Genomic DNA, 26,440 nt, shown 5'->3' on the forward strand with positions numbered 1-26,440 from the left:
TATGCAAATAGAGAATACATTTAGTTTAAGGTCATTTGACAAGTCTACTAGTTGATGACTAGTCCAAACTTTTTTTTATACAGGTCTTTCATGAGCTGTTTATAGTCTTTTTATACAGGTCTTTCATGAGCTGATGAATGTCAGAGCTCTTTTCCTATATAAATAGCATGAAATAGGTGATTTAAGCACTTATCAGCATTAAAACTACCGTATTCGACCCAATAAGCGCCAAGGGCATTTAGAAAATTGAAAAAATGCTTACTAAGACGAAATTATTGCATAAAAAAAGTTCAAACCTATACATTTATGATAGTTTAAGTCTTTATTTATGCCAGGGCAATTGAAATTGAGGAATCAAAAGGGGGAGGGGCCCTAATAGGGATATGCACGCTTATTGGATCGAATACGGTATATTTATGAACTGTTATACACACAATGTGGTAACTGACCGACACCTTGACCATTGTAGTTTGGTCCACTGATCTCACCTGTCGTTTCTGCATTTCTTGCTGCTGCATGTACTGACTGGTTATGATATGACGTATAACACCCTGTACTCTAGCTGTCAACTGGTCCTCGGGCAGATTGGGGAACTGTTATAGAGCATTAACATATATTTATAAACTTGAATAAGTCAAAATATGGACTTCAGTCAAATTTGTTACATGAGGTGAACTACACTTTGGGTCACCATTTCTGGTTTCAAGAAATTGATCTATTCCATTACTATATCTACATCTCTTTGTGATAAATCATTATTATCTAGGGATAGATATCCTTCCAAATATTCCTTAGTAAGAAATTAATTTCATACATTTTATTGGTGGTATACATATCAATACAAAATGTTAGTAATGGATCGGAGTGTGGCAGATGTTAAACTGAAATAGCTCTCTTCAAGATATAAATCATTCATTTTAAAGTTAAAATTAAAGACGAAATCTAACAGACACTTGAGAATAACAAATATTCTGTCTTCAATTTGGCTCATTCATACATTAAGTGTGGAAAAAATAGCATACCCTGGTCTTCATGTCCTGAACCAACTGGAGCAGGTTCTGCTGGTTAAATGGCATGTTGGAACCAGGCATTCGCAGGCCTCCCATGGGGAGCCTTAGGCCTTGCTGCATCATCATGTTCATGTTTAGGTTTGGCATGAGCGACTGCGGCATTCCAGGCATGTTGTTCATACCTACAACAGAAATCAAAATTATTTCCAGGACAAAGTAAAAATAACAGGCCAGGTACCATAACAGTTATCCAAGTTCTGATACAGACCATCACAAAGACATGCCAATTCTACCCCATCAGACATATCTGCACTTTCAGTGAGGGTAAGATTTGTCTGTCTTACCCAGGACAAGACAGCCTTCCCACACAGAACATATTCGTCTGATAAACCGAAAGCAGTGCTATTTTATACACAATAGACATTAACCTGTGCAATCCTATGCTTAGGACCCCACAAGTGATGAACTTACCCATGAATTGCTGGCGGACATTGTTCATGATTCCCTTCTTCTCATCCTCAAACTCCTTCCAGGCTGCCTGCCGCTCTTCCTCGGTCAATTCTTCATCAATTTGATTCTCCAATAGTGAGTCGTGTTTGTGGTAGGCACAGATCCATTCCTTATGGCTCTGGAGCATCTCGGCAAGCATGTGATCCTGTAAAGATTTTTATCTTTTATTATCCTGATTCTATTACTACTGAACTAATTCAAATACATATAAAATACGATTACATAACCTTGGAAAAAACCTTGAAATAGAATATTGTGGGTCTATTAACAAAAAGCTCAAAGGCTGATTGAATTTATTATCCAAAAATAAGGTCTATTTTTCACCTAGCATCTGTTGTAGCCCTATGAAATAATAAATACCGTATTTGACCCAATAGGCACCCAGGACTTTAAAATAATTGAAACAAGAGGCCCAGAAGGCCTGTATTTTCCACTTGTTATTTTTTTTTTTTTTTTTACTAATTATTACAAAAACTCTTACTATCAAAAATAGGAAAATTGACCCGAGGATTCCAACCATCCAATGATGCTATCAATATCATATGACTACAAGTGTTAGTCAATGCTGGTGTCAGAGATGAAGTTGTTTATTTCAAAGTCGCCAATAGTCGAAAATAGTCAAATTGACTCTTTTGACCCTGTCCTGAAGCCTCTGGGGGGTCAAGCTTAGTTTAAGAGAAGACTTTGATATGAAAATAGTAAAATTGACCCATTTTGTCCCGCCCCTCAGGCCCCTGGGGGATCAGCCCAACCATTTGTTTGCTTTTCAGTCAGTAGCCCTTAAGGATGCTACCAGTCAAATTTTCTTAAATTCTGGCCAGCGGTTATGGAGAAGTCGATTGTTGACTGACGGACAGACGACGGCTGCAGCAGTATCTCATAAGCTCAACTTGGTCCTTTGGACCAGGTGAGCTAACAAGAGATGCCAGAGTGATCTTGCACCCATCAAAGAATGATCTATATGTGACAATGGAAAGAGGGAGTACTTTCCGAGATATAACAAACTTTAAATATCAAAATCCAAGATGGCGGCCTGTCGGCCATATTGTTCCCTGATCGGTCCAAAATCGCGATATGCATAACTAGGGCTCTTGGGGAACCTGCTTAAGAAATTTGAGAATGATCCCTTTGGTACTTTCTGAGAAATAACGATAGCAAACTTTAACTATCAAAATCCAAGATGGCTGCCAGCTGGTGGTCATCTTGCTGACCGATTGGTTTCAAAACGCAATATGCACAACTAGGGTCCTAGGGGAACCTACATATGAAATTTGAGAATGATCCCTTTGGTACTCTTTGAGAAATAGCGATAACAAGAATTGTTATTTGATGGAAGGACTGATGACGGACCATCAACTTGGTCCTTTGGACCAGGTGAGCTAACAAGAGATGCCAGAGTGATCTTGCACCCATCAAAGAATGATCTATATGTGACAATGGAAAGAGGGAGTACTTTCCGAGATATAACAAACTTTAAATATCAAAATCCAAGATGGCGGCCTGTCGGCCATATTGTTCCCTGATCGGTCCAAAATCGCGATATGCATAACTAGGGCTCTTGGGGAACCTGCTTAAGAAATTTGAGAATGATCCCTTTGGTACTTTCTGAGAAATAACAATAGCAAACTTTAACTATCAAAATCCAAGATGGCTGCCAGCTGGTGGTCATCTTGCTGACCGATTGGTTTCAAAACGCAATATGCACAACTAGGGTCCTAGGGGAACCTACATATGAAATTTGAGAATGATCCCTTTGGTACTCTCTGAGAAATAGCGATAACAAGAATTGTTATTTGATGGAAGGACTGATGACGGACCATGGATGAAAAAGCAATTTGAGTAGCCCACCATCAAGATTAGGTTGTATATGGTATAAATATAATTAGCACCTTTGGTAGTTCTGGCGTTGGTCTCTCCTCTCTGTTGGGATCGTCCAATCGGTCAGGCTTGAACGTGTAGAGGACCTGTAGGTCATGGGAGGTGAAGTGACGCTCTATTTGATGTTCATCTACAACACGCTGCGACAGTGACTGCTTCGTTACCTGCCGTTCATAAATCTTTTCCTCCATTGTGCCCTGTTGGAGTGAAAACATATCATTCATGTTATGTGGGAACAAGTCAAAAGGATAATTACACTGATAAAGCAAAGAAAAGATAATGCCACAGATATATAATCCAAAATTTTATTCCTCCCTGGGGCACTAATTATTTAGTTTTCCCTTTCAATAGACTAAAATTCCATTCTTCTTGCTGTGAAGAACTAATGAAAGATATGAAAGACAACGGCAAAGTCCCTCTACTATATCCATCTGTATTTGTTCACAACAGCAAAGTCCCTCTCCTATATCCATCTGTATTTGTTCAAGTACTTCTCAGCTTTTAATCATTGATGTAAATAAATAAGTTTTAAAGAGACATTCTTCCAGACACAAAGTTGATATACTAGTATCATCAACTCCTGTAAAATAATTGTTTGAATACTGGTAGTGCAATTTTGGACAAATTACATTTCATATCAAATTTGTAAAGCAATTCAGTATCATTAAGTAAAGCCAGAACCCTGATTTTACCTGTGCTAAAAACCGGTAGATGAAAACAGGCTTGGTCTGGCCGAACCTGTACACACGGAATACAGACTGCACATCATTTGAAGGATTCCAAGAGGCATCAAATATGATCACTCTGTTAGCTGCAACCAGATTGATCCCCAGACCACCAGCCTTGGTGGAAATAATGAAAAGCCTTGCCCTAAAAACAAGATTATAACCATGTGTCAGAATGTTGAATGGTGTTGTTTTCAGATAGTTTTACTCGCATCAAAATGGGAACATTCTGTTAGCATGTGAAACCACTGCTTATTTTTACTGTAGTACCTTGAGTAAAATTTTGCATATTTTAATGTCTGCTCCTTAAAAACCCATTCATATTGACCAATTTCTACCAAATTTGGTCAGTAGATTTATCATGGGATAGATATGCTAAAAGTGGTGAAGAGGATTAGAAAACTTAGTGCCAGATCAAATTGATTTTTTTTATTTACCTGTAATTTCTAATTTTTCGCAAGTGGTCACTGAATGGTACTAGATTGTTGAAACACTTTATTATTAAATTTTGGGAGAGGGTAATTTTTTTTTACCTGTAGTTTTCTGGATCATTAAATGATGCTGCCAGCTCCTTTCTGTGCTGGGCACTCGTAGATCCATCCATACGGAAATAGTCAGCTCCCTTTGTCCACTGCTTACCAAACAAGCTTTCTTCAGGCTGTAAGTAAAATTAACCTCAATTAGTGTCTAGATGGAACTGGAGAAATCAAGCAATCATCATTACTATCTCCAACGACTATCCCATGCAATTCCATACCCTGTATGTTGGGATGTTTTCATTCATCAGACATATAAATTTCCATTTCATTGTTGCCTTCATGTATAGAACTGCCCTTACTCAAAACATTACGTAATGGCCATCTGCAAACCTTTCTTATTGGCAAATTTTAAAGTTATTTCCTGTTCTAATTAAGCATATATCAGAAGACAGAAATACAAATTTCAATATTTACCAGACTCTCCTCAGATTTGTCCTTTTCCTTATCTTTATCTTCATCTTTTTCCTTGTCCTTTTCCTTCTCTTTTTCATTTTCCTCTTTGTCATTCGTTTCTCCATTTTCCTTTTCTTCGGCTTCTTTTCTCTTCCTCTCTCTTTCTTCACTTTCCTCCTGATGTTTCTTGTCGATATGTTCCAGGAAATCCTCTATAAGGTCGAGTGATAACAAACTTTGACTGAACACCAACCTGAAGAATCAAGTGCATAGACAATTTAAATCACTACACATCAATTTATACTGTAAAGCTGCTTTTATTTGTAGGGGATTGAATTTAGCTATATTTGTGTTTAAGTTTGTTTCAAGGAACTTTGATACTCACAAATAAAATGGAAAGAAGGCAATTAAGATATCTGGTACATGAACATTTCTCCTCCTGAATAAGTTTCAAAAAGGAGTCCACAAAACTTTCTCCAAATGAAATTTGACAACTCTATAGTACTTTATAATAACCAGTGTAACTTGAATAAGGTTTCTTCTAAGAAAAATAATTTTTAACAAGCAAATTCGTGGAATTTCCATCCCTCGCTTTCAGGACATATTGTAGGTAAACTTTATTGAGGTTAGGTTTAATCTTGGTTGAAACATGAACAAAGTACTCAAAGTACTGCAAATACAATGCAGCAGATACAGAAAAATTAGAATGAAATGAAATTAATTTGATGAATTCAGTACTGCCATCAAGTCCTGTTGATTATATGACATTTGATACACCTATCTGGTTTTGTGAAAAAAATAATTAATTCTAAATGATGAATATTTGACCAATCCATATAAAAACATCAAGCTGTTAGGCAGATGTCCCATTCCCAAGAAAACAGATACTGTATGTCCTGGAAAATTAAAGCTCAATTGAAGGCTTTGCATATCTATCAGCAGTCTAATGTCTGGTGGTTGGGTGACCGACTTTGATATCAATTATTTCAAGAATATTCAATTAATGTATGTTTTGTTTGACATTCTTCTTAATTAAAACTCCTACATAAATTAAACAATTTATCTTCTTAATTAAAACTCCTACATAAATTAAACAATTTCAAAATAAAGAAAGCATTTAAGTCTTATATTCATTAAAAATGAGTTTTTGTCCTACAATCTTGACTCTTGTGTTGCACAGTTATGTATGTAAAGTGAAACCATGCACACATGAGGGCAGCCTTATCAATCCCCGGTAATCATATTAAAGCATTACTATAATGTACACAGAAAGAAACTCTGATTAGTTTACTGTTAACTCTGAGGTCTATAAGCCTTAGATAGTAATTCCAATTTGTATTGTCATTAACAGTGTTCATGTAAGTTAGGCAGAGGAGTGTATACACATTTTACATTTACTTTTTTCATTTAAGCAAAGGGCCATAATTCCACTAAATAAGGTCCATTGAAAGTCGCGATCGAACTTGGATGAGTGCTTAAGGCATTTAAACTTGTTACTAAGTTTGAAGAAAATCGGTTACACTTATTGCATGGAAATGGCAGAAAATGATGTTTTAAGTAATTCAAAGGGCCATAACTCCGCTAAATAAGGTCCATCGACAGTCGCATTCAAACTTGGCCGAGCCCTTAAGGCATTTAACCTTGTCAACAAGATTGAAGAAAATCAGTTTACATTTGTTACAGTTATTGCACAGAAACGAAGTGTGATAGACAGACGGACAAACCCAAATTAATATCCCGTTTCGGAGAAAGTGGTGGATAATAATAGTGCATACTGATTTTTCAGACAAGTTTAAGATGTTTGTTTTAAAGCCACTTTTCTTCTATTTTTCTTTCACTTTTTTCCCCTTTCATGTTTTAAAAGAAACCGTTGGCTTTGGACTAAAGTTTCAAAGAACATGCAAACTGCACCTCCTTTATACTTACACCTTGTCACCAATCTCCTCTGACATTCGTAAGATCTCAAACAGCAGCGTCAGTTTACCACTAAGCTCCATCTTGAAGGCATCCTCCTCTGTGACATAATCGGCCCACCAATCAGTGGTGAGTGGTTTTTCTCCTTCCTCTTCTTCAGCTGCCTTGATGATGCCTTCCCATTCTGTCCCTGTCAATCAAACATATCCCAACGTTAAAACAAAATTCTATATGCCATTCTTAACAATTCCTCTCTCCCCTACAAATACCCACAATGTTTAAGACCATCAGAAAGGTTGAAAGCAATCGCATGGTTGCAAAAGTTTATGCAAAAACTTCTTGTAGAGTGTTAATATATTTTGTACTTTGTGATTGTACAATAATTTTGATATTTTCCATTTAAGTTGAATGGTCGGTGACTTGTTGTAGTTTTGACATAGAAAAAGTATTTAGAGTGTTCTACATATTTTTTTCTGTCTCTCTAAGTTTTAAACTTTCGATACTTACAGACTTATTTAAAGTTTATATTCCCAAAGTTATTAAACAATTAAATTTAATCACCCCCTTCCCATTTTAAGCCTACATAAGAAGTCACCCCCTTCCCATTTTCAGCCTACATAAGAAGTCACCCCCTTCCCATTTTAAGCCTACATAAGAAGTCACCCCCTTCCCATTTTAAGCCTACATAAGAAGTCAACCCTTCCCATTTTAAGCCTACATAAGAAGTCACCCCCTTCCCATTTTAAGCCTACATAAGAAGTCACCCCCTTCCCATTTTCAGCCTACATAAGAAGTCAACCCTTCCCATTTTAAGCCTACATAAGAAGTCACCCCCTTCCTATTTTCAGTCTACATAAGAAGTCACCCCCTTCCTATTTTCAGTCTACATAAGAAGTCACCCCCTTCCCATTTTCAGCCTACATAAGAAGTCACCCCCTTCCCATTCTATATAAATTGCCTGTACATACCTTCACCTCCTCTTGATCTTGTTGTCCATTTCTTTACAACCTCTCCTTTGGCATTGACTGTGACACTACAACAAAGTATAATCGTGGTGTTAATTTGATTCTTTTGAAACCAATAAATACACAAAATTTGATCACATTTCTTTCACTTCTTGATGATATCGAAACTTGCAAAAGTGAAAATACTGAGATGCATTACGTCAACAGAGTCGGACTGCAACAGAGTTTGTAAAATCAAAACATTTTCTATATATATGACAAAGACAAAAAGGTTTCAACAGAATATTTTGAATTTGAAAATGAAATCAATATCCCTTTAGAAAATAAGCTCTTAAATTGGTATCAAGGAAAAGAATGCCATAATAACAAGTGCCAAAATGATCAACAATAAGCACAAAACATAATAATTTCTTTGATTTTTTTTTTTTATTATTATCCTTGCCTTTCAAGTTATACACTTTCATAGAATTCATATGTGACTAACTCACCCATCTGTATCTTTAGATGTGCCAGCTTCACTGTTACTTCGGGTTTTCTTTTTCTCATCATCCTCGTCATCACTGCTGTTGCTGATGGCGACTACATCACTATCACTTTCACTTGGTGATCTAGACCGGTCCGACCCAAATTCTCCCTCACTGGTGCTCCCATCATCAACAAAAGAGTCCTCGTCGTCCCATTTAGCCTAAGTGTAACAAAATACATAGAAAATGATCCATTTTCTGGAAAATCAATAATCTGAATGCAAATTGTTTGTGTGATGTCTTTTTAACATCAGATCACAGCAAGTTGGTTTTGAGATTTATGTTTCTAAAGTACAAATTACTGTGGATTATGTCCCACCTTCCAGTACTAGTGATTGTCACTTCATATTTAGACTTGATTTCGTGACATCACAATTGTCGGTAGGTGGGACTAATCACATTCTGCCCATAATGTTTTAGTATCTTGAAACAACTTATTAATTAATTAATCTCTTGCAGTATTACTTTGATCAAATAGTGTCAAATGTGTTTTAATACAATGGGTCATCAAAAATTAATATTTGTAGTTTTGTTTAACAATTGAGGCAATATGAAATGATAATTTATTAGTCACATTTTTCATTTATAAATTTATCTATATATAACCTATATCATCAGGGTTTTTGCCAGGCCTTTATAGGGTCCGGTAAACGGACCCATTCCCAATTGAAAAATAGCACTGTATTTTCCCAAATTCAGTCACTATTTTCCCAATCATAGCATTAAGTTAAAACCGCAAATGATGTTTCAATATACCTCCGGTAACGGTTATTAATATCTAATATCCTGTACAAGCCCATTTCACATGGGAAACATCATTTCTTAATAGTTTACGTTCGCGGAAGCGTCCCGATTTCAGTGGCGAAGTCCCACAACTTTTTGGACTTTGCAATCAAACGCACCCGAAAAATGGCGGCCATGACAGGTGAGTCGGCTGGCCGAGAGCGGAGGTAAACTAACTGGGGTACGGACGCAAAACATCAACCAGACACAAACAAGAGATCCCAGAGGGATCTCTGCATTGATCAGTTACATTTGTACGTTCCAAGTATTTTATTTTGAACGCTCTGGACATCGTCGACAGAGCATAAACAATACTCATCATTTGAACTATAAATTGTGTTTTATCGTGTATGGATATGTCTAATTATCACAAAAAAATAATATAGAAAATAATTTATTTTGCTTTTGGTGCATGCACTATCAGTACTTCATTCGATATGACATAGTGCCAAAGATATTTTTTGGAATGCAATTAATTATTTTCATATTTTTATCTTAAAATAAAAGAAGGAGCTCAAACTTTTTAATGGCGGTAATGGTGTACAGATAGCAACTTTTGCAACTGTACGAAAAATACTAGTTCATCTGCTCTTTTTTTTTTGATAGAGAAAAAATACTGTTTCTCTCAGCGGTGGAATAATTCTTTAACATGCAATATAAATTACATACAGCATCAAAAATAATTAAAATGATAAATTCATCATTTTTTTATTACTGAACACTGACTCAATTGTTAATGAATATTTTGAGTCAGACTTAAATTAAAATGATGATGATAATTTCCCAATTTTTTTAAAAACACCGATAATATTTTTCCCAATTTTTGCTCAGGGTCCTTTTCCCAAAATAGCTGGCAAAAACCCTGATCATGATTTTACACACAACTCATATTTAAAACTTTTCTGAAATCAATTGAGAAATTTTTTAAATTGATTGCTGTTGTTGGCCTGAATGATTTTCATTTTTGAATTCAAAATCACCAGAACCAAACTTTTAAACAAAAAGATTCAAAGAAGAAGAATATCAACCATGATAAAGCAGAAGAGCAAGCCAGGCAGATAAAAGCAGAACTTTATAAACAGTCAACTGTATAAATATCATGCATTCAATTTCTGGTGTGTTGTCCCAACATATAAATCAACAACGCTAATATGAACAAATACTTGAGGGTGATTCTGATCAGGATCAATCATGCAATCTTAACATACTTGACTTTTCTTAACCATCAGATGATGGTTAATCAATCAACAATACACAAACAAAACATTAATTTCTTGATTCAATCGCTTTTCCACTTCAATAACAAAATACCTTCTTTTTCCTTTTTAATCTTCTTTTCAACTGTGCTTCCTTCAGTTTGACATAAACATATTTTCTTGTATAATTTTAAAAATAGATTTGGCACCAACTACATTTCAATTTGACAATGATAGAAATGGGAGAATCTTTATGATATTGTTAATATGGAAAATTTTACCCATTCAAAAGTGGCAGTGGCTGTCACACAAGTGGCAGCTGAACATTCCTCAACAATATCTAGAATCCTCAGTTTGGTAGGTTTTCTTGTCAGATTTTATCAAATTGAATTCATATTACATGAGTTACAGATAATGGATAAAGACCAGTCAACATCAATTTTTTTTTATCACAACACACCGTTCCCACATCCTGGCGATCTTCACTGCTATTCAATTTGTTAAGTATCAGTTGTAAATAAACTTTTGTTTGAATCCATATATTGTGGTTTGTGTATACATGTAGTATATTTCGTTTTCAAATGTCTTTGACAATTTACATAGGCCTCATGTACTTGCATTTTGCCATAATCTCTGCATTGATCAGTTACATTTGTACGTTCCAAGTATTTTATTTTGAACGCTCTGGACATCGTCGACAGAGCATAAACAATACTCATCATTTGAACTATAAATTGTGTTTTATCGTGTATGGATATGTCTAATTATCACAAAAAATAATATAGAAAATAATTTATTTTGCTTTTGGTGCATGCACTATCAGTACTTCATTCGATATATGACATAGTGCCAAAGATATTTTTTGGAATGCAATTAATTATTTTCATATTTTTATCTTAAAATAAAAGAAGGAGCTCAAACTTTTTAATGGCGGTAATGGTGTACAGATAGCAACTTTTGCAACTGTACGAAAAATACTAGTTCATCTGCTCTTTTTTTTTTGATAGAGAAAAAATACTGTTTCTCAGCGGTGGAATAATTCTTTAACATGCAATATAAATTACATACAGCATCAAAAATAATTAAAATGATAAATTCATCATTTTTTTATTACTGAACACTGACTCAATTGTTAATGAATATTTTGAGTCAGACTTAAATTAAAATGATGATGATAATTTCCCAATTTTTTAAAAACACCGATAATATTTTCCCAATTTTTGCTCAGGGTCCTTTTCCCAAAATAGCTGGCAAAAACCCTGATCATGATTTTACACACAACTCATATTTAAAACTTTTCTGAAATCAATTGAGAAATTTTTTAAATTGATTGCTGTTGTTGGCCTGAATGATTTTCATTTTTGAATTCAAAATCACCAGAACCAAACTTTTAAACAAAAGATTCAAAGAAGGAGAATATCAACCATGATAAAGCAGAAGAGCAAGCCAGGCAGATAAAAGCAGAACTTTATAAACAGTCAACTGTATAAATATCATGCATTCAATTTCTGGTGTTGTCCCAACATATAAATCAACAACGCTAATATGAACAAATACTTGAGGGTGATTCTGATCAGGATCAATCATGCAATCTTAACATACTTGACTTTTCTTAACCATCAGATGATGGTTAATCAATCAACAATACACAAACAAAACATTAATTTCTTGATTCAATCGCTTTTCCACTTCAATAACAAAATACCTTCTTTTTCCTTTTTAATCTTCTTTTCAACTGTGCTTCCTTCAGTTTGACATAAACATATTTTCTTGTATAATTTTAAAAATAGATTTGGCACCTTAATTCTACATTTCCAATTTGATAATGATAGAAATGGGAGAATCTTTTTATGATATTGTTAATACTGAAAATTTTACCCATTCAAAAGTGGCAGTGGCTGTCACACAAGCTTGATCTAGATACATATATCAGCTGAACATTCCTCAACAATATCTAGAATCCTCATTTTTGTATAGGTTTTCTTGAAATTCTTCAGATTTTATCAAATTGAATTCATATTAACATGAGTTACAGATAATGGATAAAGACCTGTGTGTCAACATCAATTTTTTTTTATCAAACACACCTCCACATTCATAGCACCGTTCCTACCTTTCTCTCCTGGCGATCTTCATCCATCTTTAGAACCCATGGGTGCGTCCAGATCCTCATTAGGGCCTGGTAATCTGAGAACAGTTTGGCGCCCTTGCCCATCACACTGTTAGCACTACCCGTTTTGTCTAGATACTTTTGGTACAGTTCAATTTGGGTCTTAGACAGGCGCACAGAGATCACATACTCAAATTTAGGTGACAGGAATTTGGTCAGGGCGGAGTAGTCTTTCCTCTGCAATAAAATCATAAATAATATTTCTTCAATCTTCAGTGACATATCTTTGACAAAGCTTATACAATATGTATACCAGTTGCATAGCATTCTACCAATTTTGCATTGCCAGTACTGATTGAAAGTCAGTTCAGTTTAAGATTGTCCCCATGTATGAAGTAGTAGATTGAATTATATAAACTTTCTAAACTAGACATTATCACAAAACATTAGAATCCAGAAAATATCAGTCTTTATCTACATGTTTTGGCTGATACAAAATTTCAGTCCAATAGGATGTTAATTACTTTCTCAAACGTGAATTTTGATTTACAAATTTCTAAGCATTCCGGGTTTAGTCAAATTTTCAGATCTGCGCAGAAACATGTTTTTGACCTACACACAGCAAATTTCTTACCTGAACACATCCAGCAAGCTTTTCGTGGATAATATGTGCTCGGCGTTTCATGAGACGTACATCATGAGCTGAGGAGTCGGTACACTGTCCGTTAACTATAGGATTGACAAATCTGTTACAGAATTCCTTCCTTGTTCCTAGAAGGTTAGGCTTCACAAAGTTTACCATGCAGTGATCTGTGGAATTAAGATGATTTTCAATAACACTATTTAAACTATTACAATAACTTTTGGATAGAATGAATGACAAGAGTGATGCTAATTATCTAATTACCATCTCAACACAGACAAAGAGAGAGAGTTGTCAGTCACCAAAAAATTTGCAAAAGTATAAATTCTACTACATTGCCCATCAAATTTTGATTTCCCCTCATTTGGACAAATTGTAAAAGCTATAGAAACAAAATGTAAAAAAAATGTTGTTAATTACTGATTCAAATTATGTGAAGAGGGGGTTCCCTTATTAGGGAATCAATAACGTAAATTGTGGACAAAAAACCTTGAGTATTCATGGCACATTAACCTGTCAAAGTAAACATACATATACCTTCTTTTCTTTGAGACACATTATTTTGTTGTACTTCACATGTGCAAGTCTCACAAGTTTATGTAATGTGGGATACAATGCTGATGTTATAGGCATTACACAGTTAAACAGTACATAATTTTTTTATATCATCTTTACCTGTCTATTCCCTGTATACACCTAGAACTTACATTCCACAAGATTATTCTGTAATGGAGTTCCAGTGAGGACAATTCTCCTCAGGGTAATGAGTTGGTTCATAGCCTTTGAGATGGCTGAAGCGTCATTCTTCAGGATGTGTCCTTCATCACAGACACAGATATCAGGGCCTGGAGAAGTCAAAATATAAACAGCTGAAATATCTTATTATGAACTAGATAGATGTTCTACTTTCCAGATAAGTTTCTCTCGTGAAATTTTAGATAAGATTTGTTGTATTACACCGTAAGAGTACAAACTATTTATGCTAGATTATTGTATAAACATGAGATTAAATGCTGAAGAATTTCGAATCAGTTGTTGAAGGGAGTATTCATTAAATCAATATCTATGTCAAAACTACACCTACTTGAATTACAATACATGAATCAAATATTTGTTTTCAAATCTGTAATGAACATCGATTCATTTTGTATTTACCTGGATCTACCAATGTTTCCCTAAATATCTGTTTTAGCTTTTTACTGCGACAGTGATTGCCCTGTGAAAGGTTGCGGAACATTTCATATCCCATGATCATCACCCCGCCGTGCTTGTGCCAGCGTTTTAGTGTGTCTGCCCGAGCTACGTTCTGCTTAACACTTGAAAGCTCAAACACCTGGAAATCATGCATACACGGCATATAGGAATTAAATACAAAACCGTATCGTTTTTTCTTTCTGTGATAAAGTCAGTTATTTTTTATTACCAATATTAAACATCATTGGATCGATTATTGAATGTTGTTTCTTCACATTAGATCTGGTTTTTAATAGTAAACAAGGTTTTTTAAGTATGAATGCAAATCATGGTATTTTTGTTTTTGAATTCCCAAGAAAAACCACTACAATGTAAATTGTCTACAGATATGAAAAAAGGATAATTTTGAGAAATCTTTTAAACACATAGATTATTAAGTGGCTTTCTGAACTGATATAAGTTGTGTTTTACCTCGTAGAACTCTTCTCCCAATTCACCACTGAGCCACGTATCAAATTCATTTTGCCAATTAAGGACTGTATTGAGCGGCCCAACAACTAATGCCTTCTTGATGCCAGTCAGGTCTGAATGGTTCATCACAGTGTGTAGAAATGTTATCACCTTTAAATGAAACCAATTGTACAAATATCAAATCCCGATACATTCAATAAAACACAATTATAAAATAATACTTTTCATTCTCTGTCAAGGTTCCTAGAAAATGTCTGTAATGTGTGTATAACAAATTATGCTAATCACAAAGTTATTTCGTTGGTCCCCAGACGTTCATTATAACCATGTTTTACTGTACACGATCACTTAAGTTCATATAATTAAACTTTCATTACAAACAATGCATATTATTCAAAATTTTCCTGATCTTAATAAACAATGCTATAGTATTTAAAATTTTCCTATAAGTTCACATTTACAATTTGCTTATAGTCCAGAGGTAGTGGTATCTGAATAAAGGAGCTAATTTTATTTTTCATTATAGTGTAATTTAATATATTTTCAATTTCATATCCACCCTCACTACACCAGGAATTATATAACAGTCTGTAAAATAAAGCACTAGCCCAATGCCCACGGATTGTAATTTTACAGCCGAACTAGTGCCAATTGTCATGAACATGTGCCATTTGGACTAGTGGCACCCCCCCTCGATTAAGATTTGTAAATACTAAATTTGAACAATAATATAATAGTGATTAAATAGCTAGTCGGACTAGCAACATTTTGAGATTTACCAGTCCAAATGATCATGACTTGAGTAAAAACAAGAGGCCCATGGGGCTTAACGGTCATCTGACTCATTGCACAAAACAACAAATTCACAGTATAAAGTATTGGTTAAAGATTAATATAAACAATACCAGGAACTCCTTAGTTGAATATGTAAGTTTCTGAAATAGGTAAATGTCATTTGTTGAACAAACTTGGTAGCCCTTCATCCATATATGGTTGTAACCCATTCATGGATTAATATAAGGAGGAGTCAGATTTTAAAGCCAAATTTCAGCAAAGCTTCCATTTTGGACGTCCGCCGTACTATCCCCAAGGGTCTTAGCTCGGTCCTTTATAAAATATGATTGTCCTCACCTGAAGTTCCCCCTTCTGAATCAATTAAAACCCCTATAGACCAATTTTCCTTGAGATCGGAGACTGAAACCTGAACACAGGAAGTGGGTCAGCGGCCATCTTGGAATACCAAAATCTTTACGAAAATGTTTGCATGTTGTTCGGCATCAATTTAAACCCCTAAAGAATAATTTTCATTGAGAACAGAGACCGAAACCTGAAAACAGGAAGTGCGCAAGCTAAAATTAAGAAAATTTGCCCTTTTAGGGCCTACCCCTCAGCCCCTAGGGGTCGGACCAGACTCATTTATATAAAATATGATTGTCCTTCCCCAATAACGTTTCACACCAAATATGAATGAAATCTATCCAAGGATGAAGGAGGAGTAGGATTTTAAAGCTTAAATTAAGAAAATTTGCCCTTTTGGGGCCCCACCCCTCAGCCCCTAGGGGTCAGACCTATCTCAAATATATAAAATATGAATGTCCTTACCTAATGATGTTTCACACTAAATATGGATGAAATCCATCCAAGGATGAAGGAGGAGTAGGATTTTAAAGCTAAAATAAGAAAATTTGCCCTTTTGGGGCCCCACCCCTCAGCCCCTAGGGGTCGGACCAGACTCATTTATATAAAATATGATTGTCCTTCCCCAATAACGTTTCACACCAAATATGAATGAAATTCATCCAAGGATGAAGGAGGAGTAGGATTTAAAAGCTTAAATTAAGAAAATTTGCCCTTTTGGGGCCCCACCCCTCAGCCCCTAGGGGTCAGACCTATCTCAAATATATAAAATATGAATGTCCTTACCTAATGATGTTTCACACTAAATATGGATGAAATCCATCCAAGGATGAAGGAGGAGTAGGATTTTAAAGCTAAAATAAGAAAATTTGCCCTTTTGGGGCCCCGCCCCTCTGACCCTAGGGGTCGGACCAGACTCATTTATATAAAATATGATTGTCCTTCCCTAATGAAGTTTCACACTAAATATGGATGAAATCCATCCAAGGATGAAGGAGGAGTAGGATTTTAAAGCTAAAAATAAGAAAATTTGCCCTTTTGGGGCCCCGCCCCTCTGACCCTAGGGGTCGGACCAGACTCATTTATATAAAATATGATTGTCCTTCCCTAATGAAGTTTCACACTAAATATGGATGAAATCCATCCAAGGATGAAGGAGGAGTAGGATTTTAAAGCTAAAATAAGAAAATTTGCCCTTTTGGGGCCCCACCCCTCAGCCCCTAGGGGTCGGACCAGACTCATTTATATAAAATATGATTGTCCTTCCCCAATAACGTTTCACACCAAATATGAATGAAATTCATCCAAGGATGAAGGAGGAGTAGGATTTAAAAGCTTAAATTAAGAAAATTTGCCCTTTTGGGGCCCCACCCCTCAGCCCCTAGGGGTCAGACCTATCTCAAATATATAAAATATGAATGTCCTTACCTAATGATGTTTCACACTAAATATGGATGAAATCCATCCAAGGATGAAGGAGGAGTAGGATTTTAAAGCTAAAATAAGAAAATTTGCCCTTTTGGGGCCCCGCCCCTCTGACCCTAGGGGTCGGACCAGACTCATTTATATAAAATATGATTGTCCTTCCCTAATGAAGTTTCACACCAAATATGGATGAAATCCATCCAAGGATGAAGGAGGAGTAGGATTTTAAAGCTAAAATTAAGAAAATTTGCCCTTTTGAGGCCCTGCCCCTCTGACCCTAGGGGTCGGACCAAGCTCATTTATATAAAATATGATTGTCCTTCCCTAATAAAGTTTCACACCAAATATGGATGAAATCTATCCAAGGATGAAGGAGGAGTAGGATTTTAAAGCTTAAAATAAGAAAATTTGCCCCTTTGGTGCCCCACCCCTCAGCCCCTAGGGGTCGGACCAGGCTCATTTATATAAAATATGATTGTCCTTCCCAAATGATGTTTCAAACCAAATATGGATGAAATCCATCAAAGGATGAAGGAGGAGTAGGCTTTTGTATAAATAGTCTTACGCACGACGCACGGCGGACGGCGGACGGCGCACGACGACGAACGAAACACGATGACAATAGGTCATCCTGACCTTCGGTCAGATGACCTAAAAAAATCAACGTCACAAACTGGGTTAATATCACTGCCATTATATCTATCCAAAGACTATAAAGAATGTGTGACAGGTAGTTTGATTCTTTTGTGTACATCAAAGAATTGAATAACGGTACACTGTATGGCTTTGAAGTTTGACATCACTCTCAGAAATCTTTAAAGGAAACCTCTCTCTAGGCCTGTGACTGGTAAGTTTTCCCCTAAACTACCTTCAGATTTGTTACAACATTGTCCAGGGGTTGATAAAATGACAATGATAATTACCATAGGGGTAACTCAGTATTTTTTGCTGGTCCATCACTTTTGTGATGGGTTAAATATAACTTACAGATAATGTCTTTCCTAAACCCATACAATGAGCAAGGATACAGCCAGCTCCCTTCTCCTTCTTTAAACGATCTATAGACTCCATCGTACAATCCCACATAAACTGGGCAGCTGCAAAACATAAATATGTAATTACCACAAAGAATTACCTGTAATTACTGGGTATTTGTCCCGTTTATGCAGACTTTGAAGTATAATGATTACCAAAATATAAACAGGATTCTTCCTCATAAGATTGATCCCATGAATAAAATTATTGCACATAGAAGTCTCAGTTAGATTAGATTAAGATCAGCTTTTGTCAAAAATTAGACTAGAATGCAAATTCTCAAAATCAATTCATTTTTCATCCCAAAATCACTAAAACAGGGCAACAGTCTTTGTCAACGGGTTCTGATGGATTAAAAAAATATTTTGAAAAAGTTTTTGACTAGCTATATATCAGTATTAAGAAATTGAGTAACAAAAAATTTCTCCAAATCCACCAAAATTCTGAGTTTTCTGGCCCGCCCTATAACATTCCTTAGGGCACAAACCTTAATTATTTGGCCTAAATGAGAACCTACGCACCTTCTACTTGATGAGGTTTCAATTTAGTGACTATCCTTTCATCGACCTCTATCAATGGCTCTTTGGTCTCTTTGTCGTACTCAAACACCAGTTTTTTGGTGATGGGGCATTTGGTTGGTGATGATGGGTCATCTTCTGTCACAATATTGTTGAACTAAAAGTAGAAAAAGATATCCAAATATTTCTTTGTTACCAAGAAAATTCAATGAATTATGCCATGATACTCAATAACTGTAGTTCCTCTGGTTAGATAGACATACTATCAAGTTTTATAACCATATAAGACAGGAGAGCATGCATTTTCTTTGAATTTAAATGTTACAAATTGTCACAGTTACAATGTTTTAGTTTGAGACACTCTTTCTCATCTAAATTGAGATTAAGTTTCATGACTAGCTAGCTAATATATCTCTGAACTGTAATTGACATTAACCAGTAATCAAGACTTAAACCAAATGATAGCACTAAAAAACAAGGTGAGAATTAGTTTATTTTAAACTTAAACAATTTTCTTCTGTATTCTGAGAAAAAAAGGTCTGCTTAAATCCTTTAATTAGCAATTTTAATTTTTACCTCCTTTTGCTTCTCCGCAATTCTCTTTCGTCTTTCTTCTTCTGCCTTAACAGCCTTGCGTGTTGTATCTGCCAATTTCTTGTCTGATTTGATCTTCCTAATATGTTTCCTGCCCTTGCTTGGTGACCCATCTTCACCCTCTTCAGAATCTGAATCTTCTTCTTCTGAATCTGATCCCTTTTTCGTTTTCTTCTTTTTCTTAAAAACAAGAATATTAAATCAAATGAAGCAGTCAATATATTACTTTCATTAGTTGAAAAGGTTAGATCTACACTAAACAATGTTTAGGCTCAGTATGTAACATTGTATGACAATGTTTCCAAAGACCGATATGATCATAACTAATTTATTTTTACTAAGTTCAGTTTCAGCATACATAATGACAGGACTGTATGCAAGATCAAATTACGTTGAGCATATATATAATGCCAGCATTTTATATCATATCTTATCAAACCATTCAAAAAAAATTCTTTGAAAGGAAATGAGCTAAAAAAAATCCAAACCTTTTTTAAATTTTTCATTTCTTCCTCTCCTTCAGTGCTCATCTTCTCTTCTGAAGACTCAGATGCTACCTTTATTCTTCTTCGCTTTTTCCCTTTTTTGTTCCCTTTTTCTTTTTTTCCCTTTGCACGCCCTTTCTTTTTAGGCTCATCACTTTCTTCTTCTGTCGACTCCTCAGAAGGATCAGATTTTGCTTTTCTTTTCCTACTACTAAAATAAAAGAAGGAATAAAAATTTTTTTTTGATATTAGCATTGATAAAATAATATAACTGGTCTGTCTATCTATGTTGAGGTCAAGGTCATAATGACATTGAAGAAGTGCAGCACACATCTGCTTCAGAAAATTAAATAGTTTAAGCATGCATTGAAACTTGACTTCAATCATAACTGATGAGCTAAAACAGCCAAAGGAAAATTAATTTCATCACACAGGAATACAATGTTTGGAGTAAATGTGACCTTGACCTTTAAACTTTGGTCCTGGTAAAAAATCAGTAAGCAATGTCCAATAGGCTGATGTTCATGACATTCAAATTTGATCATCCTGTGGGAACTTGATTAATTGCATAGAAACTAAATTTTAATTTTCACTAAGTGAATTTAGCCTTTGATTTTCCCACATGAAAACTATTACAAGTGGGAACCTATGCACAGCAGAAACAAAAGACCAATACACACAAAAGAGGATTATATTGAATTTACTGGTTCTCATCTGCAGAATATTGGAATCTTACCCTTTTCCTTTTTTGGAAACCTGGAAATCAGAATCATCAGAATCGGATAATTTGGCATCTAGAAGTTTGGAACGCAGCCGTGTCTTCTTTTTCGGAACTGCATCCGAGTCACTTCCTGTTGCAGATGATTCAGATTTTTTCTCCTTCTTTGATCCTGCTTTTCCGCGCTTCTTCTTTGGACTATTAATGACTATTTCTACAAAATCAACCACCATTAATTAACAAGAGGCCCATGGGCCTTAACGGTCATCTGAGTACCTTGGCAATAATCATATAGGAAATTAATTAGATATAGTGTCATGGTTGCCATCTTCGATTGGGGATCAACCAGAGATGTAACAACACTTTGTCGGGACCATGTCAGGATCATTTCATGCAAGTTTCAGCCAAATCGCACAGGTAGAACTTGAGAAGAAGTTCAAAATGTGTTATCAAGATGGCAGCTGTGGCAGCCATCTTGGATTTCGGATCAACCCGAAAAATAAGAACACTTTGTCGGGACCATGTCAGGATCATTTCATGCAAGTTTCAGCCAAATCGCACCGGTAGAACTTGAGAAGAAATTCATAATGTGTTTTCAAGATGGCGGCCATCTTGGATTTCTGATCAACCCGAAAAATAACAACACTTTGTCGGGACCATGTCAGGATCATTTCATGCAAGTTTCAGCCAAATCGCACCGGTAGAACTTGAGAAGAAGTTCAAAATGTGTTTTCAAGATGGCGACTGTGGCAGCCATCTTGGATTTCAGATCGACCCGAAAAATGAGAACACTTTGTCGGGACCATGTCAGGATCATTTCATGCAAGTTTCAGCCAAATCGCACCGGTAGAACTTGAGAAGAAGTTCAAAATGTGTTTTCAAGATGGCGGCTGTGGCGGCCATCTTGGATTTCTGATCGACCCGAAAAATAACAACACTTTGTCGGGACCATGTCAGGATCATTTCATGCAAGTTTCAGCCAAATCGCACCGGTAGAACTTGAGAAGAAGTTCAAAATGTGTTTTCAAGATGGCGACTGTGGCAGCCATCTTGGATTTCAGATCGACCCGAAAAATGAGAACACTTTGTCGGGACCATGTCAGGATCATTTCATGCAAGTTTCAGCCAAATCGCACAGGTAGAACTTGAGAAGAAGTTCAAAATGTGTTTTCAAGATGGTGGCTGTGGCGGCCATCTTGGATTTCGGATCGACCCGAAAAATAACAACACTTTGTCGGGACCATGTCAGGATCATTTCATGCAAGTTTCAGCCAAATCGCACTGGTAGAACTTGAGAAGAAGTTCAAAATGTGTTTTCAAGATGGTGGCTGTGGCGGCCATCTTGGATTTCGGATCGACCCGAAAAATAACAACACTTTGTCGGGACCATGTCAGGATCATTTCATGTAAGTTTCAGCCAAATCGCACCGGTAGAACTTGAGAAGAAGTTCAAAATGTGTTTTCAAGATGGCGATTGTGGCAGCCATCTTGGATTTCAGATCGACCCGAAAAATGAGAACACTTTGTCGGGACCATGTCAGGATCATTTCATGCAAGTTTCAGCCAAATCGCACTGGTAGAACTTGAGAAGAAGTTCAAAATGTGTTTTCAAGATGGTGGCTGTGGCGGCCATCTTGGATTTCGGATCGACCCGAAAAATAACAACACTTTGTCGGGACCATGTCAGGATCATTTCATGCAAGTTTCAGCCAAATCGCACTGGTAGAACTTGAGAAGAAGTTCAAAATGTGTTTTCAAGATGGTGGCTGTGGCGGCCATCTTGGATTTCGGATCGACCCGAAAAATAACAACACTTTGTCGGGACCATGTCAGGATCATTTCATGCAAGTTTCAGCCAAATCGCACCGGTAAAACTTGAGAAGAAGTTAAAAATGTGTTTTCAAGATGGCGGCTGTGGCAGCCATCTTGGATTTCAGATCGACCCGAAAAATGAGAACACTTTGTCGGGACCATGTCAGGATCATTTCATGCAAGTTTCAGCCAAATCGCACCGGTAGAACTTGAGAAGAAGTTCAAAATGTGTTTTCAAGATGGCGGCTGTGGCGGCCATCATGGATTTCTGATCGACCCGAAAAATAACAACACTTTGTCGGGACCATGTCGGGATCATTTCATGCAAGTTTCAGCCAAATCGCACTGGTAGAACTTGAGAAGAAGTTCAAAATGTGTTTTCAAGATGGCGGCTGTGGCAGCCATCTTCGATTTTGGATCGACCCGAAAAATAACAACACTTTGTCGGGACCATGTCAGGATCATTTCATGCAAGTTTCAGCCAAATTGCACAGGTAGAACTTGAGAAGAAGTTCAAAATGTGTTTTCAAGATGGTGGCTGTGGCGGCCATCTTGGATTTCGGATCGACCCGAAAAATAACAACACTTTGTCGGGACCATGTCAGGATCATTTCATGCAAGTTTCAGCCAAATCGCACCGGTAAAACTTGAGAAGAAGTTCAAAATGTGTTTTCAAATGGCGGCTGTGGCGGCCATCTTGGATTTCGGATCGACCCGAAAAATAACAACACTTTGTCGGGACCATGTCAGGATCATTTCATGCAAGTTTCAGCCAAATCGCACCGGTAGAACTTGAGAAGAAGTTCAAAATGTGTTATCAAGATGGCAGCTGTGGCAGCCATCTTGGATTTCAGATCGACCAGAAAAATGAGAACACTTTGTCGGGACCATGTCAGGATCATTTCATGCAAGTTTCAGCCAAATCGCACTGGTAGAACTTGAGAAGAAGTTCAAAATGTGTTTTCAAGATGGCGGCTGTGGCGGCCATCTTGGATTTCGGATCGACCCGAAAAATAACAACACTTTGTCGGGACCATGTCAGGATCATTTCATGCAAGTTTCAGCCAATTCGCACCGGTAGAACTTGAGAAGAAGTTCAAAATGTGTTTTCAAGATGGCGGCTGTGGCGGCCATCTTGGATTTCGGATCGACCCGAAAAATAACAACACTTTGTCGGGACCATGTCAGGATCATTTCATGCAAGTTTCAGCCAAATTGCACCGGTTGAACTTGAGAAGAAGTTCAAAATGTGAAAAGTTTACGGACGGCGCACGGCGCACGACGACGGACGAAGCATGACGACTATAGGTCATCCTGACCCTTCGGGTCAGATGACCTAAAAATAGGCGAAATAACACTAGCAGTAAGTAGTGGTTTGCATGATTCATCTGATGTGATTTAAAATTTAAATTTGTTAAATATTGCTATTATACCGATATTTATTTTCTTCAAAAATGCATGAAAATTCAAAGTTATCAATACCTTTTTATGTATTCTCTATCTACAGTATTTGTGTGTATGATAACCCCATTGATTCAATAACATGTTGAGTTGCCTGCCCTTGACAATAGCCAAGCTTTGCTTCCTGTTATATATAATGATAACCTTTTCGCCAAATCACAAAATTTCTAAAACCACGAAAGTAAAATTTTCGTATGTTAATTCAAATTGTGAAAATTTTACCCATGAAATAACCAGTTATATGGTATGTGTTGCAAATTTAAAAACACAATATTAGTTAAATTCAATTAAGATAATTCTAGCTTCAAATTTTGTAACTTCAGTTGTTCACCAATGTGTTATAAAAGTGCCTCACCAGAATCACTACTATCTTCATCATCTTCATTCTCATCTTCTTCCTCTGAAGAGTTCTGAAATAAGACAAAACTTCAATCGTTAATATACAAAATGAGACAAGCTAATCATTCTGAACATTGTATAACAAACACACTATAAATTCATTATTAATGCAAGTTTTTGTTTGTTTGCTTTCATGGTAATATCAGAATGTTTTGTTTCAGGAGGGCTGTTCCAGCAAAACATATATGGTGGGGGTGGGGGAGGGTTACAAATGCTTTAGATAGACCCACCAACAGAAGTGATTTTATTGAAATGCCATCCTGGCACAGAAGTGATTTTATTTTGATCCCACCATAGCACATACTATTTTTTTAAAGTGCCTTCCCTGGGTGCCATATACGTTTTGCTGGAACAGCCCTCAGTAAGTTTTTCTGTGCCCATCTGATAACTTAATAGCAAACTAGAACTGTCGCCAGAGTGGACAACTAATAACCCCTAAAGCACAAATAATTTCGTAACAACTCCATTAATAGGGGTAATTAATATTGCAGAACCTTATATATATTACTCAAATTCCCTTCATGTCAGGGTTCTTTGTACCAAATTTTATCAAAATATGTCAAGTAGTTTAGGGTTTCGCCGGTCAAAGTTTAGTTTACAGACAGACAGACAGACAACCCTATTCCAGTATACACCCAACTTAACTTTGTTGGTTGGAGTATACTGAAAATACATAAAAAAAATTGTATTGTTCTTAAAAGATTATAAATATGTACAAACTTTGTCAGACATGTCCTCAGGAGGGTCCACAGTCTCCATAGGCTCATTGTCCTCTTCCTCGTCCTCTTGCTCATCATCTGCAGCCTCCTCATGTTCGTAATCATCTGTACCTTCACTGCTGTTGCCATCACTTTCTGTCTTCTCTTTCTTGGCTGAAATAACATAACAATCATTATCATTGTCTTTCTTTCTTAAAACAAATTAACCAAAACAATGGTTTTGAGTAATATGAAATAAAGTCCTAATAAAATAAGAAGCCACAATTATTTTCCTGCTTCAAAAGTTCAAAACCTTTACGTTATAAGTGTGATATAAATAATGCATCACCACTAGTAATTCAGGTTTTCATTTACTTTTTTGTTTTTGTTTTACTACTCATTTTTGTAGTTCTACTAAAATCAATAGACATAATATATTTACTTTAGTAAATGCTTTTCCAGGAGCAAAATGCAAATGATATCAATTTACTTACACTGATTTTGAACCCAAACTATTTAAGAATATGTACATTTAGAGTTCTATCATGAAAATATTTCAATATATCTGCATAAAATTCACTATCACTAAATATAATCAATAATCATGGTTTCTTGCCTTTAGACTTCTGTTTTTCCTCTTTAACATCTTTCTTTATCCCTTTTGGTTTCACTTCATCCTCTTCCTCAGATTTTTTCTTCTTTTTCTGTACTTTTGGATCTTTTGCTAACTTGTCAATTTCATCCTCTAAATCTGAGTCAAAATTGTCAGAATCAGACTCTGCCCGCTTTTTCTTGCCTTTGCCTTTTTTGCCCTCTTCATCAGAATCTTGAGATTCATCTGTCGTCTTGGAAAGTCGACTACTTCTTCGCTTACCTTTCTCTTTCTCTTCCTCTTCCTTCCTTTGTGATTTACCTTTCAGACTAAGTCGGATTTTCAAACTCCCCTTTCCTGTCTTTTCAGGCTTTTCATCTTCTGTGAAATGAAATATTTAAATGAACAAGAAATATATTCATGTAACTTCATAGAAACTTATGAAAGCATGTATGGAGAGAATGAGAGTGTGTTGGGAAATGTCAAATATCATATTTGATATTTCAATTTCTTTGGAAGTACTTACAGAGTTCTGATATGGTAATAACTCTTAATATTAGAGAGAAGTGAAATCTGTTAATCAGCAGGTAAAGGGAAGTAACTCTAAACCAAAACTGCACTAGATAGCTCCAAATGTTATTGAATGGAATTTTATAGAATTCAGAATGCAATATACCATTGCAATACTACTGCAATTCTGAATTATTTACT

At 36.0% G+C, this 26,440-nt stretch overlaps 1 protein-coding gene across 5 annotated transcripts in view; it reads right to left on the bottom strand.

Moving 5' to 3' along the window:
• The window catches only part of LOC138328140 (transcriptional regulator ATRX homolog), a 36,250-nt gene that overhangs the window by 1,510 nt on the left and 8,300 nt on the right, over positions 1-26,440 (bottom strand). For 2 of the 5 annotated variants that reach the window (XR_011209171.1, XM_069274789.1), the window contains exons 8-31: positions 25,754-26,110; positions 25,160-25,311; positions 24,396-24,450; positions 20,786-20,981; positions 20,053-20,260; positions 19,547-19,744; positions 18,974-19,127; positions 18,405-18,514; positions 14,856-15,005; positions 14,346-14,523; positions 13,898-14,035; positions 13,182-13,357; positions 12,551-12,784; positions 10,553-10,591; positions 8,423-8,619; positions 7,938-8,002; positions 6,982-7,159; positions 5,077-5,308; positions 4,657-4,781; positions 4,091-4,268; positions 3,410-3,595; positions 1,482-1,665; positions 1,023-1,192; positions 489-593 (exon numbers count right to left, since the gene is read on the bottom strand). Coding sequence is in view for 4 of the 5 variants with exons in the window: in XM_069274789.1 (XP_069130890.1) it covers positions 489-593; positions 1,023-1,192; positions 1,482-1,665; positions 3,410-3,595; positions 4,091-4,268; positions 4,657-4,781; positions 5,077-5,308; positions 6,982-7,159; positions 7,938-8,002; positions 8,423-8,619; positions 10,553-10,591; positions 12,551-12,784; positions 13,182-13,357; positions 13,898-14,035; positions 14,346-14,523; positions 14,856-15,005; positions 18,405-18,514; positions 18,974-19,127; positions 19,547-19,744; positions 20,053-20,260; positions 20,786-20,981; positions 24,396-24,450; positions 25,160-25,311; positions 25,754-26,110 (3,965 nt within the window). In the remaining variant the exon portion in view is untranslated. The remainder of the gene's footprint in view (positions 1-488; positions 594-1,022; positions 1,193-1,481; positions 1,666-3,409; positions 3,596-4,090; positions 4,269-4,656; positions 4,782-5,076; positions 5,309-6,981; positions 7,160-7,937; positions 8,003-8,422; positions 8,620-10,552; positions 10,592-12,550; positions 12,785-13,181; positions 13,358-13,897; positions 14,036-14,345; positions 14,524-14,855; positions 15,006-18,404; positions 18,515-18,973; positions 19,128-19,546; positions 19,745-20,052; positions 20,261-20,785; positions 20,982-24,395; positions 24,451-25,159; positions 25,312-25,753; positions 26,111-26,440) is intronic. The other 3 variants (XM_069274790.1, XM_069274792.1, XM_069274791.1) reach the window with 3 other exon arrangements.

This window comes from Argopecten irradians, chromosome 7, assembly GCF_041381155.1.
Source record: "Argopecten irradians isolate NY chromosome 7, Ai_NY, whole genome shotgun sequence".
NCBI classification, from domain to species: Eukaryota; Metazoa; Mollusca; class Bivalvia; order Pectinida; family Pectinidae; genus Argopecten; species Argopecten irradians.